Here is a 16,206-nt window from a genome sequence, read left to right on the forward strand (position 1 = left end):
CATCAGTTCCTGAAGCTTGAAGAGGGGCAGTACCCCAAGGATGCCATCCACACCACTCACGGGTCTGGGCTGGGGTATTCGGGGTCTCAGGGAACCAAGTCGGGGTGTGGGAAGCAAATAATCTACCCCAAGTCCCCTTGGAGAGCATAACAAGGTGTAAATCACCCTCCCAAAGCACCCGGCAGAGCAGTAGCATCATCACCTCTGAGCTAGCTCGACGGCTGCAAATCGCCTTCATGAAATAGTTTCCAAGCTTTTGGTCCGGTTTGATGAGCAATTTCCTATGTCATCTGTCAACCGCTGAGGCGACTCCCGTGTGACCCGGGAGGGGACAGCCGCTGGGGAGGGGTTGCTGTGACAATACAGGCGGCTCGTCCTCCTCCCTGCCTCAAATCAGCCAGCGAGCTGCTGGCCAGGGCTGAGCCCTGCGGCTGGAAAGAGCTCCCGCAGGATTCACTCCTGTGAAAGCAGCGAAGTGACGGCACGGCTCTCCCAGCCCGGCACCAGTGAGGGCTCGGGGGAGGTGGGAAGGGAGAAGGGCGCGGCGTGGCTGGCACCCAGCGATCCTGCCACACGAGAGAGGGACACGGCAGGGCAGGGCAGGGCAGGGGAGACATGCCAAGGGCTGCCTGCACACAGCCCAGGGGATGGAAGGCAGGCAGGCAACCAGCAGGGTCTCCCAGATGTTTTACATACTATTTGCTTGGAGAACAGGTTCAGCCCAGAGGGTCACAGAGCTGCACATTACCAGTGTGGTAAATGGGTATAACCAAGGGCACGATCTTGTCCTTGGGGCTGTTTGTTCCTGTCTGAGGGGAGTCTCCTGCAGGCACAGCGGGTCTGGTGCAGCACTGCTCCTGCTTTTCCATCCAGCAGCTCCTTACAGGTCGTGTCAGGGAGCAGCTCATCCTGGGGTGCTGCAGGTGGTGACTGTGGCTGGGCTGAAGGACATTTTTCCTCTCCTGCCTCATGCTTTTCAGCCTCAGCTGTTGTCTTGTGGTCTCTTGTGACTTTGCTTTTAGCCAAACAGAAATTTTCCCTTTGGAAAAACAGATCAAACCCTCTTGTGATGCTGCCAGCACCCCTTGTCTGGCCAGGAGCCAGATTGCAGACTGAGACCCTTAAAGCACCTGCATTTTTTGTGCCATGGTATTCCCAATCAGCCTCAATAGGATTGACACTGGAGTGTGTTCCCATTCCCAGTTTTTTTGATCAAGTTTCTGTGAGAGGAAAGAAGAATAAAACCAGTGAGTGAGTGGCTTTGCTTACAGACACTCACACCTTGGAATGAAGTTCTTGAGCCTCAAATAAGAGCTTTTTTTTAAAAAATGAAGCTGGCAGAAACAGAGAAATCCTTTTAGAGGCATTAGGACATTATAATATTTATCGATCAGTGTGCACCAACCCTGGTTTATGCACTTGGATGCATTTTGCCAGTTGAGTCAAGAGTGATAATAAACATCGTGTCCAGCAAGTGGATTAATAATGGAGATGTGATGTGAAAGACATTGGAGCACTGAGGGAAATTGGAATGGTGTGGTACCTTCAGAGAGAAGGCAGGATGGCTGTTACATAATTTAGACCCAAAGTGAGGTGTTCTACCACAGACAAAAGGCCAGCAGCCCCCTGCTCTGCACAATAATGGCCTAACAGGTCTCTGCTTCAGCTTTCTCCCCATTCCAAGAATCCCTAAGGGCAGCTCCCCTGTAACTACAGCCGGCAGCAGGGAGACCTGGAAACATTTGAGTACATGGAAATGAAGTACTTGTTTGTCCCTTTCTGTAGGAACCTAAGATTGCAAAAGCTTTCCCTGGCCCAAGCCCAAAGTTAGAGAGTACTGAATTAATCATCACTGCCAAATTGGTTGGATCATATTGTAATGTGTCATGCTGATTGTACAAAATAATTTTAATTTCTATCACATTTAAATAGATTTAGCCATATTCAGAATTCAAATGCCATTTCAAAATTAGTATTTGCTTTGAGTTGGAGGGAAAATGTTTGCATAGAAAATGTCAATTTTGTAAAATTTTTGTGTATTTTTAATTCACCTCACCATATTTCCTTTTAGTTTCAATACTCATTAAAAGTCACTTCTTCCTGCCAGAAGCCCAGTTTGAAAGAAATACCAGAAAGCCCTGAATCACTGGAAAAAAAATCCCAAAGTAACTCCACCAGTTAGAGCAATGGACAAATTTCATAGCTACTAATAAGAACCCAGACCTGTAAGGCTGTGGTCAGCCAGAGCTGCCAGTTCCCATCAATCAGGTGGTTCTGATTTGGGTACTGAGATCAAGTTACAAACGCCCAGCATTTGACTGCCCCCACCCCTCTACTTACATTCACTCGTAAACATTTGTTTCTTGTCAGCCTGATGTCACCATTCACGGCTATAAAGTGAAGTTTTCCTGAAGGAAGGGAAGAAACTGCAGTATTTCCCAGATCTGGTGAAGCATGAGAAAAAATCCTCTGTGCTTCACACTTAACCCGCTGTGGGGTGTGGAGGTAAATAATGCAGCAAGGACACCCTAAACCCAACTGGACACTGTATTCTATGTAAATAAAGGTCATTTTAAGCCTTTTTTGCCTCCCTTGGTCCTTAAGGATATTTGCTCTATTACAGCACTTCATGACTCTTCAGATGTGAATCACTCTTTAGTCAGAGGCCATTTGGAAGTAAAATACATTTAGGACTATAAACAGATGTGAAAGTCCATTTTCAGAAAACATGCCTGGCTCATTATTGATGCAGGGTTGCTCTTCCAAGGTGCTAATGCAAGAAAGAACATGGTCTAGTCTGAGTGCTGGAGCTTTGTGGAGTTGGGCATTTTATGTTTAAAAGTTTCCTCTTGAAGGAGGTGAGCTATTTTGATATGAAACCTGTACCAGTCTGAAAGCAGTGTGTGTGTCTGAGATTGCAAGGCAATGTGTGTATTCTATTGCAATCTGTTAGAGATGTGGCAGTTATCTTCTGTTAACTGGGCAGTTTTCTTTACCTCTTCCACAAACCGATCCTCCCTCCAGGAGATATCTTCTGCTACTGGGCCATTGAGTGTAACTGCATGACTGATAAAATTACACCATCCCATTGGGAGATGCTCTGCCCAAAGAGAAGAGCCAAGCATTCCCAACTGGATATAACCTGAGATTTTGGGACATCAGGACAGCCTTTTCTACTGGATTCTCAGAGGAAAACCAAGCCCATTTACACCACCACTGGATCTTCAGAGGAAAACAAAACCTTCTACAGGAACCCTGCTCCAACAGAACCACACCTGTCACTGCAGGAGGACTGCAGCCACCATTTATTGGGACTGCTACCATCACCCTGACCAACAGGGTGTCAGGTTTTATTCTGACTCTGTCAGTGTTGTTTTGTATTGCTGTATTATTTATTTTATTTTTATTTTCTTCCCTAATAAAGAACTGTTATCCCTGCTCCCATATCTTTACCTGAGAGCCCCCTTAATTTCAAATTTATAACAATTCAGAGGGAGGGGTTTGCATTTTCCAGTTCAGGGGAGGCTCCTGCCTTCCCTAGCATTCACCTATCTTTTCAAACCAAGACAGTGTGGCTGTCTGAGATTTCTGAGCCACCAAAACGAGCTTGTGAAACAGGCAAAAATCCTCAGGTAGAGGAATAGGCCTGGGTACATTGCGTGCTCGTCAGCCGCAATCATTTAACAGAGGTTTTCTCTTACTTTGTGTGTTGCAAGAGGTTTCGTGTTTGTCTGCCTGAATTCCAGACCTGTCTGGTTTTCCTGCTGGTGGCATCCCTCCTTAGTCCTGCTTAGGTCCGCACTGATCTGGCTGGGCAGAGCTCCAGACTGCGGGGCCAGAGGCCAGAGCCCAAATCTCAAGGATTAGCAGATGCTTAAGCACTGACCTTGCCAGGTGTTAGAGGTGCTTTATGAGCCAAAAATCCCACAACACTTATGCAAAGCAGAAACTACTCATCCCCAGGGAAATTTATTCTGCTCTGGGATGGGGCATGAGAGCAGGATCAACAAATCCACCAAAACACCAAGGAAAAACAGGTCCACGGAAGATTTTCACTCCCCCTGAGACAACCAATGCCAGCACACAGCACTTACCGAGTTTAGAGTGAGTATTTAACTGGTGAAATAGAGTCCTTTTGTTCACACTCAGAACTGCCGATGTTTACTGAGGTTTTCCGGGTTTCCACCAGGCTGTGGGTGGCTGACTTAGTTACAGAACATTTTCTGCAGCTCATCCTCTCCTTAAAGCTTAATGGTCTTTCAACAGCCCTAACGTCCTTCCCGGGCACTGTGTCAGGTTAAGTGTTGTTTGATTTCCATTTGAAAAGCAGAATTGGTAGCACGGGTGTAATATTTGCCGTTACCTCTAATCATTCATCCTTAGCCACCCCTGGACTGATAAGGAAGGAGGAGCGGGCAGGGAAACCGGAGAGGTTTTCCGTAGTAGCCATGGAGTCGGTAAACACGGCGGGGCTCTCGGCCCTGGCCAGCGTGTAAGGCACTGCTGTGTTCACCTGCCAGCAGGCAGGGCTGCCTTAAACCCACAGGAGGAGGGCAAACACCTTTGCCTACAGCAGCAGGGTAGGATTAGGGATTAATCCCACTGCCGTGACCGGGAAGTGCAGACAGTGAAGACAGGCACTTCGTTTTCCCGGCTGAAGAGCCTGGAGCAGGTGCAGCCTTCGGGCTGGTCAGGAGACTCCTGCTGAGGGGACCGTGGCTGTGCCCTGCCGTGTGACACTGCAGTGACTGTGTTTTCCCTGAAGCTGCTCAGGGCTTGCCCACTGCAGGCTGCTCCTCCAAGAGCTGTGGCAGTCAGGAACCTCCATCAGCGCTGCACAGCTTTGCTTTCCCTGGTTCCAGAGAGAAAATAACAGCCAATCTGGAGTAGGTGAACCAAAATAAAATGAAGCTAAAATTAAGTGAAGCAGAGGTGTGCACAGTGGTAGTGGTGTTTTGGGGGTGGTCAATGGGACAGGCCACTCTCGTGAGTGTCGTGTGCAGGTGAAGTCCAGAGGATCTTCCCCAAGCTGTGGTTTCCATTTCCAAGGGAGGCCCAGAAATTCACACCCTCCCCAGGTTTCCATCAAATGACTCTAAGGTGGCAAATGCCAGGATGAGCAGGGGCCACAGCTCCAATTTTGTCTCTGATGCAGCACCTGGCCCTTGGAGCAGCGACAGTGGGGACTTCCCTGCAGTGCATCAGCACTGATAGCCCAGATCTCCTGCCTGGAGCCATCCTTTGCTGAGGGCAGAGCCCTGAGCCAGCCTCCTTCCAGCCCTTGTACTCTGTGAGTAAAGGCACCTACCAAAGGAGCTCCAGCTCCTTGCAAGAGTGGCTGAGCTGGGAATACTCCTGGTGTGGATAGCAGGCAGCTGCAGCATGGCCAGGCTGGTCTCTCTCAGTGCATCTTCCCCCTGTCCTCCCTGCTCCCTAAACACTTCCAGGGCAGCTCTTCTTCAACCACAAACACTGCTGACATGGGCAAAGCCTCCCCTGTGTTTTACAGCCCTTCTGCTCTGTTCAGCTCCAGGGCCAGTGCTGTGGCAAGGCACTGCTTGTTGCCCAGGGCTGGTGCTCCTGCCCAGGGCACAGCCACCCCACTGCTCCCACAGCTGGAAATGGCCCTGCCAGCACCCCTGGGGAGGAAGAACCATCCAAAAACCACGGTGCTGCTGCTGCACAGGTAACCACAGGAGCACTGGGATAAAAAATGGCACAGAGACCTGCAGGGAGCGAGGCTTTGCTGAGGGGAGGGCGCAGGGTCCAGGAGCTGCCTCCAGCAGCTGCCCTCACACACAGCTTACCTGCTGCCAGCCTCTTCTCTTTGCCCTGCAGGGAGCTGCAGACCCCTGGGAAGCAGCTCCCAAAAGAGCAGGGAGTTAAAGCAAACAGGAGCTGACCTGGGGCAGCCTCTCAACATGCCAGGCTGTGAACCATGACAGCTCCAAAGGGGCTTCCCAGTGCTCTCCCTGGAGTGGCTGCCAGCATGTCAGGAGCAGGAGCCAGTGCTCTCAGCTGTCACAGTCACTGAGGCCAGAGTGCCCTTATGTGCTCCACTAATCTGTAGAACTAACAGTGGAGACCCCTCCTGCCCTCCTGGGGCCCTGAGGACACCTAAGACATTTCAGGCACAGGGGCATCTTCAGTTCCCAGCTGTTAGCTTCCAAATTTTGGACATTAAGGATTTCTCTCAGGCACCGATGGCTCAGTACTGGATGCAGGTTTGTGTCCCAGCTGGAGGTCTAGAGGTGTGATCTGAGCCACCCAGAGGCATTTATTTTTTTTCCTCTATTGGCTCACCTTCTGTTTTTCCCCCAAATGAATCAATCAATCAATAGGATTATTACAGTACAAAAGAATATATGTTTGGATTTGCACAACACATTTGGATAATCTGGCCAGGGTTTGGCCTGTGTACTCTGAGTTCCTGTGGTTAGCACAAAGCTACTGCACACCTGCACAGTGCACCTGGCTAATTCCGCTTGTTCTTTTCCACTCCAGAACCCAGCTGTCCTCCCTGCTCCAACAGGATTCTGTGGGGTAACATCACCCACAGGAGTCTGCCTAGGGAGTTGATCTGCTTGCTCTGTACCTGCTGACCCCTGCAAGAGCACCTCCTCAGCATCCCTACGTGTCCAGAGGGTATCCCAGGTGCAGGGACAGGACATCTCATTGCACACATCTTGGTCCTGCACGGGACACTGCCCCTCAGCCCTTCCTAGAGCTCCCAGCTCTGCAGCTCCAGCCGTCCCCTCTGTCCCACCCTGCAGGAATGTCACGGGGCTCCTGGGGAACGCAGCCAAGGAGTTCCATGGAACTCCAGGGTGATCCTGCCTGTCCTGCCACAGCAGGCAGATCACTTCACCTGCACAATTTAATGGCAGCTAATCATGGCATGGTCCAGTGGCTGCCTGGTCAGGCTGCCCCTTTCCAAAGGCCTTGTAAAAACACCAGGTGTTTGGAACAGCAGTGGTGACTTCAAATGCCTGCCTTGCACAGCTCTTCATGGTGAAACAAGTGTGAGAAATTACAAACAAAAACCAAAAAGAACCCTAACATAATAAGGAACAGCAGCGAAGTTTTCATTTTCTTAATCCTCAAATCCCTCCCCCACTTAGAAGAAAAAACATTTTTTGTGAAGAAAAATCAAGGAAAGGCTGAGAGGCAAAAAAGCAGAAAAGAAAAGCCACTGATACCTGTGTGCCTGAGAGTTTTTTTGCAGGATGTGGATTTTGAGGGGTGCTGTGTCTCAACCTGAGAATCACAATGCATGAGATGCATGGAATGGACTCTTCCTGCTTTGTCCTCAGAGCAGGGAGAGACAGAGAATTATTTTAAGGTCACTTGCACAATGATGTGTGGGCCTGCAGATCCCATTTTCTTCCCTCTCCAAATGATGCCAGGGGATCACCTCACCCAGGACTATGAGACCATCTGGAAAATATCATCCAGTGCATTATTTATTCCCTGTGCCAGAGGGATATTTATAGATAAAATAAATCATCTTGTCACAATCCAAACAAATAAGGGAGGCTGCAAGGCAGTGGAGTGTCTCCTCCCCCATCTCTGTGCTTGGCTTTGCCCAAGGAGGGCCCAACTGGGATCTTTTAAGTCCCTTCCAACCCAAATCATTCTATGATTCCATGATCCTTCCAAATTCAGCCAGTTTTGGAGAGCAGGTGGGAGCAGTTGAACCAGTCCCACACAGGACCAGCTCCCTCTAAGTCCCTTGCCCAAATCTGCTCCATAAAACCATGTAATGCTCAAAAGGATGTATATTTTTGACACAAAATAGGGTAATTTCAAAGGAGTTTCTCACAAGAAGTGAAACTGAGCAGTTCAGGTTATTATTCACTGTTTGGATCCAACCCACTGAACAAAATATTGCCTTTGCCTTTAGAAAGGAAAATCCCTTGAGCAAGTTCAGGCCAGCTCTCATTACAGGTTTCCTAAATTTATTAATGGAAAATTAAACATTTTCTTTAGATGGGAAGTTAGGTACATATCTGTGTCTCCAAAGTGGTTTCAGGCTCTCAGTTTGTAAACTAATGGATAAAATTCCCTTTGCAGCACCACCTAGTGTGGCTCCATGTTATTATGGTCATGGAAACAAAATGAAGAGCATGTGGCTGACCTTTCCCAGCTCAGGTCTGTCTTCCCAAAGGAAGTGTGTAGGATACCAACCATCTGGTTTATCCTGTATTTCCTTCCCATTGGAGGTTTATCTCATCATTCCCAGAAGTGAAGGAAATCCTGCTTCAACACAGCCTCTTCTTGTCCACTGGACCTGTGCTGGAATCACAGAACAGAGTATTCCTAGCTGGAAGGGACCCATATGGATCATCAAGTCCAGTTGAGGGAGGGAGGTTGGGTTTGGGGCCCTTGGGATGTGGCCCTTTGCAAATGACAGAGAAACAGTGATGAACCCCATGCTGGGGAACATAAAGCAGGTAGCAGACAGGAGAGGTGGGAGAAATGTTCCCTGACAGTTTTTAAGTTTAAGCAAGCATCAGAATTCTGTAATATGGATGACCTCATGTTTGTGTTTTGGTTTGGGTTTTTTTATGCCCTGTATTTTGTACTGCTCTTCCAGAGTAGGGCTGTGGCATTCACATTCCCTGAACATGATTCCTTAGCCCAGGATTTTCTCCTGGGAAGCTGAAAGGCAGCAAGAAGCCCCAGAAAAAAGAAAAACAATTCTTATCTCATTTGCTTCTCCTGTGTTGTCCTCATGTGAAATGTGTTTAGAGATTGTTTACCCAAAAGTGATTGCCTGATTTGACTCTGGTGTGAGTTGTTTTGACTCATTGGCCAATTGGGGCCAAGCTGTGTCAGAACTCTGGAAAGAGTGATGAGTTTTCATTATCTTTTTAGCATTTAGTGAGTATCTTTTCTGTATTCTTTAGTATAGTATAGTATGGTATTCTTTAATATAATATAGTATTATAAAGTAATAAATTAGCCTTCTGATAAGATAGAGTCCAATGCATCATTCTCTCCCCTCGTCGGGGTTGCCTTCATTTACAATATAGGGCAGTACCTTCAACTGGAGAATAACAAAATAGCTGTTATTACCTCCTCTTCTAAAACCAGGCCTGCATTTTTCATGTGCTTTGGGCTGACTGTTCAGATGCAGCAGGGGGCCTGCAGTGGCAGGGACGGGAGGAGGCAGCTCCAGCCACTGCCGAGAGCGGGAAGGGAGCGGGAGGCCGGGCACGCTGCCCCCGGGCCGGCCACCAGCCTGGCGCAGTGACACCGCACTCCAAGGTCCCTTCCAACCAGGCCATTCCATGATCCATGGAAACACTGCAGTATCTCCATGTGTATGGAGCAAAGTTTATAAATACAGGGATGTTTTGATATCACTTGGGTTTTGTTGACATTTCTATTAATGATTGTTAAATTATGAGGGGAGATAACAGGACAAATAGGAAAATGAAGTTTGTCCCTATACTTATTTTTATTTATTTAAACATTATTTTAACATTTAACATTATTTAACATTTACATTTATTTAACATTAACATTTAACATTATTTAAACATTTATTTAAACATTTTTATTTATTTAAACATGTACATGCTTATGTACATGTTTATCATGTTTCTATAGATATGTATATTATTATACATACATTTATGGGTGAAACACACAATCTTTATGAATCTGCCAGGCTCTGGGGAGATTGACTTCTTCAGAAAATGATGATTCCAATGTGTATCATGGTAGGCATTGGTGCAGTATGGGGTGGTACCGAGTATTATTAAATGGGTGCTGTAAGTGAGATACCTGCTCTTGCACCTTGTTAAAAGAGGGCCTAATTCTAGGAAATAAAACTGTTTGTCTGTCCCACATGAATTGCAAATTTCTCCAGTGTTGTGGTGTCGTTTTTTGGTTTAACAGAGTGAGTTTTCTTGTAGTACTGACTTAAATAAAACAACTGCAAAATACTGACATAATTTAGCTCCACTTCACAGCATTTTAGAGTTGCCATTTTTTTATTTGGTCTCATTCTCTCAGAGCAAATTTCATAACAATTGCAGTAGGTGTTTTTACAGTATTGAACATTATTTTCTTGATTCCTGACAACAGTAACTTTTCCTGTACCATCCCTTGTGATGGTTTATGGGTTGTTTGGCTTTTCTAGAGAAAATATTTACAGCCATTTTTGTCCACAGTGTTTCTGCCTTTCAGTAACATTTTCCAATTCATGAAACCTTAAATTTATTATTTTATATTATATATATGTATTTTTTTCCTATGCACAATTATCTTTGTTATCTGAAAATTGTATTTCATGTTAAATCCCTCTTGCTCCTCGTAATTATCATATGTTTTTCACCTTCAGCCCATGACCTTTTGGTGCCTTATTTTTATTTATTTTGACATATTATGTGATTTGCTTAATTTCTTTTCATATCAATAGAATCTTACTAAACCTGTCCAGAATCTATGGTATTATTGTGCTTGTGAAATTCTTCTGTGGGTAACGATGGACTCATTCTGTCAGTAAAACCTTATTCCCACGGAAAGCATTTGGAACTCCAAATCCAAAAGCTCAGCCCCAGTCCCGAGTGTTTCCATTGCCCGGCTCGCTGCTGTCCCCGGTTCCAGCGATGCCGAGGAGCGCCAGCAGATGGGGCCGGAGCGCTGCAGAGCGAGGCACTCCCAGCGCTGAGCGAGCCTCGGCGCTGGGCGATGCCGCTGAGGTTGAGCCCCCGCTGAACTCCTGCTGTCCGCTGCACTTTCCAGAGGAGGAGGCCCTGCCGCAGGAGGAGCCGGGAGGCAGAGAAGAGGCGCCTCAGGTTGTGGATTTGGAGCAGCTGGTGCCCGTGGGGGGCGTGTTCCACATCTCTGCCCTGCAGCTGCCACCCCAGGCCCAGGACGCCGGGGACTGGACCATGGTGGAGGTGAGGGAGGACAGGGAGCAGCCCTGGTGGCCCTGAGGAGCTGCTCCTGAGGTTTGTCACTGCTGTCACATGCACTGCACGCGAGTTCCTGACCGCAAACTGACCAGGCGAGGTTTACAAATGATCAGTTTTTCACGTGTGAAAGGTGGAAGCACAGTGGTACCAAAAACCACTGCTGGTTCAGCTCCAGGCTCTGCAGGCTGGTTGAGGACTGTGGGCACTGGGTTCTGGTTTCCTCTAGCACTGCCCTACCCCACAGAGGGCACTGAAGCTGGAAACCTTTAATAAGCAAAATTCCCAAAAAGCCAAACCCAGAGAGCAGGACTGTGGGCAGGGGAAGAGGCCCAGGATGTTCATTCCCAGCCCCTGTGGCCTCCCCTTCCCTCTGGCACTGTGGGGACAGTGGGATTACAGCTGCCTTTGCTTCCCCTGCTCCCAGGCTGGGCTCTGTGAGGAACGGCTGTGCCCCGCTGGGCCCTGCCCTGAGGGTGCCTGCAGCAGCACAGGAAGGGCCCAAGGCCTCCTGGTAGCTGCTCTTCTCCTGCCTCCAAAGCTGAGCTTGGAAAGGTGCAGTATTAGCAAACCATTTTCCATGGGTGTTAAAAAGCTTTGCAGTGTTAGATGAACTCAAAGAAAAAACCCTGCATTTTCTGATAAACCCCTTATCTGTCCTTTTCCTCTCTTGCCAAAGCTGCTGGATGTTGGATAGGAGGTGTATCCATATTCCCCAGGAAAGGCTGAAGATGGCACACAGGAAGCAGTACAGATAACCCTGAGGCTCCCTGATAATGTGATTTATTTTAAAGTGCCTGTGATAGCCCGATGGGATCCTGCAGGTCTGAACTTAAAAATTTATTTCAAATTTGAATAGTGGAATTTATACCTGAGTTGGACTCTTGTTACAATCCAGCTGTAAAGATAAGGGCCAGTTTGGAGCCCAGAAATAGTTTGGGGATTTGAATGTTAATTGATTTGGGGATTTTACATTTTCTTTTTATTACTACTTCTTTGGTTTGTTTTACTTCAGCATTACTGCCAGAAGCCTTCCATGTACATCTTTCCATCCTCTTTGTCCAGGCCAATGGTGGAGAACTGATGGCATCAGCAAGATAACCTATGAAGCAGAAGAAAAGAGCATCACCTTTAGCATGGGTGACTTTTATACAGTAGCCCTTCTCCAGGATGCTCACCTGAACCTGCCCTATCAGGCCTGGGAATTGCACCCTACTGGTGTGGATGAAGGACTCTTCACAGTTACTGCAGTCTTTGCAACCATTCAGATACAAATTAAGGTACTGTCAGTAATTTTTTAATCAAACATTTGCAGATAAAAAGCCCCATAATTATTGTCCCTGATTAAGAATTTGGGAGGCTTCTACAAGAGTAATTTGAATCTCTCTTCCTTTCCAAGCACTGCACTGGTTATTTAATTTCAGTTATTTACTATGAGAAATAGTACATTTCACATAGCAGAAATGTGCATTTGCTCTGGAAAGTTTCAGTCAGTGCTTTGCTGCTGGTTTTGCCTTGCTGCATTCAAGCCTGTCCCCCCTGTTAGAGAGCTGAAAAGTGTTCCCCTCTCCTCCCAGCTCTACCAAGAGAAATACAGGGAGTTCTAGCAGCCCACTACTCATGCTCCTTGTTTCTTCCCAAAGTTCAAGCTACTCATGATTACCCATCTGTTCATTGGTGTATAAATCAGTACACCAGTGTAATTTCTGATTCCTACACAAGGCTGGCTGAAAGGTCACAGCCCAGAGTAGCAGATGATGTGGGTAATACCCAGCATAGCAAAAATATCAATATTTGAAGCCTAAACCAGAAAGGAGCTTCCATGACCATAAGTTGCTTTCACTGGTTTGTACAACAGGATAATCAGTGTATGTTGTCTTCAGTAGTGGTGGAAGAGGAGGAGGTGCTTTCCCACAGCACAGGGAAATGGATGAGTCCTCTTGCCCTCAGAGCAGCTTTGAAAAGAGCTGGAGTGAACATTTTCCCAGCAGAGTACTCTCCCAAGTATGTCCCTGTGCCCAGGAAGGTGAGTGACAGAGGAGTTCCTGGTGGCTTTTCCCTGTTTTTCCCTCAGGTCACCCTTTGCTGCCCTGGGAGCTGCTGTGCTGCCAGCAGAGGCAGGGCTGAGTAAAGCAGGCTCTGGCACTGCTGCAGCACAGGGAGATGGAGAGATGTGTTTGTCTGATTTGTATCGTGCCCTGCAGGCTGCCCTGGCAGAAGGGAAGGCCTATGGACAGATGGCTCTGCTCTCAGCTGCTTTTGCTTTTGCTCACAGCAAGTGGAATGGAGAAGCAGGGCCAGAGCAAGTTGTGTTCAAGGTTTGTGGAGTCCCAGACTTCCAGGGCAGGCCGGCACTGACCCCATCCCCAGTTAGAAACAATTAACTCACCGTGGTGGCTTCAGCCCCTGCCTCAGTTCAGTGTCACAGGCTGCACCTGAGAGCTCTCAGGGGACACAAGGCTCAGCAACAAAGACACTTGCTAAGGAAAATGGAACTGAAAAGTCACCAAGGGAGGCTTTAGCCAGAGCTGGGGTGACAGAGCTTCATGCTCTCCAGAGGCCCCTTGAAAATCAGCTATCTGCTCTGCCAGCTTTTTAAAGAACAGCTGGGACTTTCTTCCTGCCTGGAGGGTTTCTCTTGCTCCCTGCTGCAAAGCAGGCAATGAGCAACCTCTCTGTTGGTTTGTCTCCACCTGTGAACTAAAACACATGGTTAAAACTTCTCCCAGCCAGCCAAACGCTCCCATGTGTGGCTGGAGAAAGGCAGCACAGCCCACTGTGAGAGCTGCAGTGGCTGTCTCACTCTCAGGTTAAATGCATGGGACACACAAATATTGGAATTTGTGCTCTGACAATGGCACAGGCTTCACCTCAGTGCCTTTCTTCCTGCAATAGGTGAGTGAACATCTCACGGCAGGTTCTGCCAAAGGCAACCACTGGTCTCTGCTGATGTTCGATGGTGAGAAAGTGCAACACCTCAAGCTCACTGAAACCAGTGAAGCTTTTTCAGAAGAGCTGGAAGAAGAGTCTGAATTTCACTCCACACTCTACCATATGGTCAAGGATTCTGCCAGCAATGAAGCCATGGATAAAGTGGAAAGAGCTGGCTGCCTGTTCATTGATTCTGTGTATCAGCTGCTCCTCGCTACCAGAGTCTTAGCATACTCTTAGATACTACTGCATGCTTTCCTTCAAAACTTTATTATCAAAAGCTTTCAATAAAGTTACATTTCAAGTCTTAAATCCTTTTCTATTCAAAACACTGAAACAGGTTCTGAAATGCAAACATTTTATCTTTGTTCAAGCAAAATAAATTCTTTATTCAATTGTGGCCAGACCACCTAGACATGTTTATTGTTAGTTACGTTCAAAATTGCTGTTCTTTTGTAAACCTCAGTAGAGCTGAGATCCTTTTAGCTACTTTTAAAGATGACTTTTGTCAGAATAGGAAATTTTTTTTTTCATTTCAAGTCATGCTTTAAAGAAAAAAACTTCATCTGTCCCCCCAAAAATACCCACAACCCAACAAAACAAACCCAGACAAGTAACCTTAAATAAGGCCAGCTTCAGCTCCTGTCCTGCAGAGCACAGCCCCGGCAGCAGAGCCGGGGTTACATCGGGGGAGGGCCGAAGTGCCGCAGTCTTATGTAGGGCCACAGCAGCTGCTGCAGCGTCCTCCAGGCATTCCCACTGCACACAGGGGCTGCATCTGCTGGCCTCTGCAGGGACAGCCCCACCAGGAAGCTGGTGAGAGCAGCCAGCAGGACCAGGATGGACATGGACGCCCAGAGGGTTTTGTTGGCGTTGCAGAAGGAAGCCTTGAGGTGGGACGCCCGCGCTGACATCGAATTGTACCTGGGCAGGGCAGGAAAGCACAGAGCCCTTCAGGGTTTCCCCAAAACGTGCAACTCTTCCCACCCCACCCAGCCTTGGAGTAAACTAGATCTCACAAACATCAAGAGTGACAGGTTGTTACTGTTTTGGGAGCTGTGCAGGGGGAGCTAAACTGTTCTGAGTTTAAAATACAGTCAAGGAAGCAAATTCTTGATAAGTGGCCCAGCTCAGCCATCCACCTATGCTCCCTGTTCCTCACAGTGGTTCTGAAGAGGATTCACAAAAGCTGCCTTGCAAGAGCAGCAAGAAATCTTGCTCCTAGAAAGCACTGAAAGTCCTGGCCTTTTGTTTGAACCCTCTTCTCAAGTGCACCTCCCAAACATGCTTTTAACTTGTGAAAGAAACTTACATTGACTCCAGGGTCCATTTGGGTGGGTGTTTTCCTTTTTCAGAGACACTTTCCTTCCTAGTTGGTTGTTCCTGTACTTCAGCAGGTGATTCCAACTGCTCATTCCTGTAAACAAGAATCAACAGCTCCAAAGCTTTGCCAAATTCACAACAGCTTGGCTTTATAGCCCTGACCAGGTGGTGAATTAAAAGCTCATTAAAAACTAAACCAGCATACCTGGGAGGAGGCTACTGCTGAACTTACTTGGTTTCAAAAGGCTCCTCTTCATACTCTGCCCAGGAATAGGTGCTGAGGAACCTCTGCAGTGAAGGGCGCTTCTCATTCTGCTTCACTCCTAGCCTGCCCCTGCCAGGTGTTAAACACATTTGTCCGATTTTCCCCAGCAGATAGAGAGCAGAAAATCAGAAATTTAGCAGCAGCCTACTTATTTGGTTAACCACAGACAAATAACTTACAAATTTAATTCCTCGAAATTAGGACCATTTAAAAAAACCCCAAATGAAATCAAACAAAAGTACAGATCCATCCGCTGTAGATATTCAGATTTCACATTTTAGTTCTAAAGTAAGAAAGTTGTGGGATTTTTTTTTAAAGCTCTCAATGCTCAATAAATAAAAAAGGTGAGCTCACAAGGCTCATTTACCTATTATAGCACATAAAAATAATGTGAAAGGTGTAGCCTAAACATTATTGTACCCAAGATGCTCCATAAACTGCTTACTACAGGCACAGCTAGAGTTGAAAAATATTTGCTCCATTCAAAGACAAGCCCAGGTGACTTTACCAACTGCTTGATCGCCTGCTGAATCTGTCACTCCGTTCATCCCCATCAGGTTCATGCAACTGTGCCTGGAGGAGAAATTTGCCACATTTACTGCACTGGCATTCTGATGCTTCATCCCAGCCAGTTTTGGGGAGGTGAAGCACCTCAGCATCCCTCCAGCAGCCCTACTTACCAGTGGCACCCCAATCCCTGCAATCCCAGCGCTCCTGGGCACTGTTGCAATGCTAACTCTCCGCAGGGCTGACGAGGGCTAC

General features: G+C 47.3%; 2 protein-coding genes across 2 annotated transcripts in view; one reads left to right on the top strand and one right to left on the bottom strand.

Moving 5' to 3' along the window:
* Positions 1-10,326: 10,326 nt before the first annotated feature.
* On the top strand, positions 10,327-14,168 carry LOC139587893 (dynein axonemal intermediate chain 7-like). Its single transcript, XM_071422594.1, is given in 6 exon segments — positions 10,327-10,913; positions 11,605-11,749; positions 11,991-12,205; positions 12,784-12,951; positions 13,130-13,243; positions 13,821-14,168. Coding segments are annotated over 6 exon segments (1,212 nt in total). The 5' UTR covers positions 10,327-10,619; the 3' UTR covers positions 14,097-14,168.
* IRAG2 (inositol 1,4,5-triphosphate receptor associated 2) overlaps positions 14,108-16,206 on the bottom strand; it is a 35,040-nt gene continuing 32,941 nt past the window's right edge. The window contains exons 35-39 of the mRNA XM_071422021.1: positions 16,125-16,202; positions 15,953-16,017; positions 15,412-15,513; positions 15,169-15,273; positions 14,108-14,780 (exon numbers count right to left, since the gene is read on the bottom strand). Of these exons, the coding sequence (XP_071278122.1) occupies positions 14,537-14,780; positions 15,169-15,273; positions 15,412-15,513; positions 15,953-16,017; positions 16,125-16,202 (594 nt within the window). The 3' untranslated portion in view covers positions 14,108-14,536. The remainder of the gene's footprint in view (positions 14,781-15,168; positions 15,274-15,411; positions 15,514-15,952; positions 16,018-16,124; positions 16,203-16,206) is intronic.

The sequence above is a fragment of the Agelaius tricolor genome, unplaced genomic scaffold (assembly GCF_023055355.1).
Source record: "Agelaius tricolor isolate 1412-34295 unplaced genomic scaffold, bAgeTri1.0.p SCAF_3, whole genome shotgun sequence".
Classification (NCBI taxonomy): domain Eukaryota; kingdom Metazoa; phylum Chordata; class Aves; order Passeriformes; family Icteridae; genus Agelaius; species Agelaius tricolor.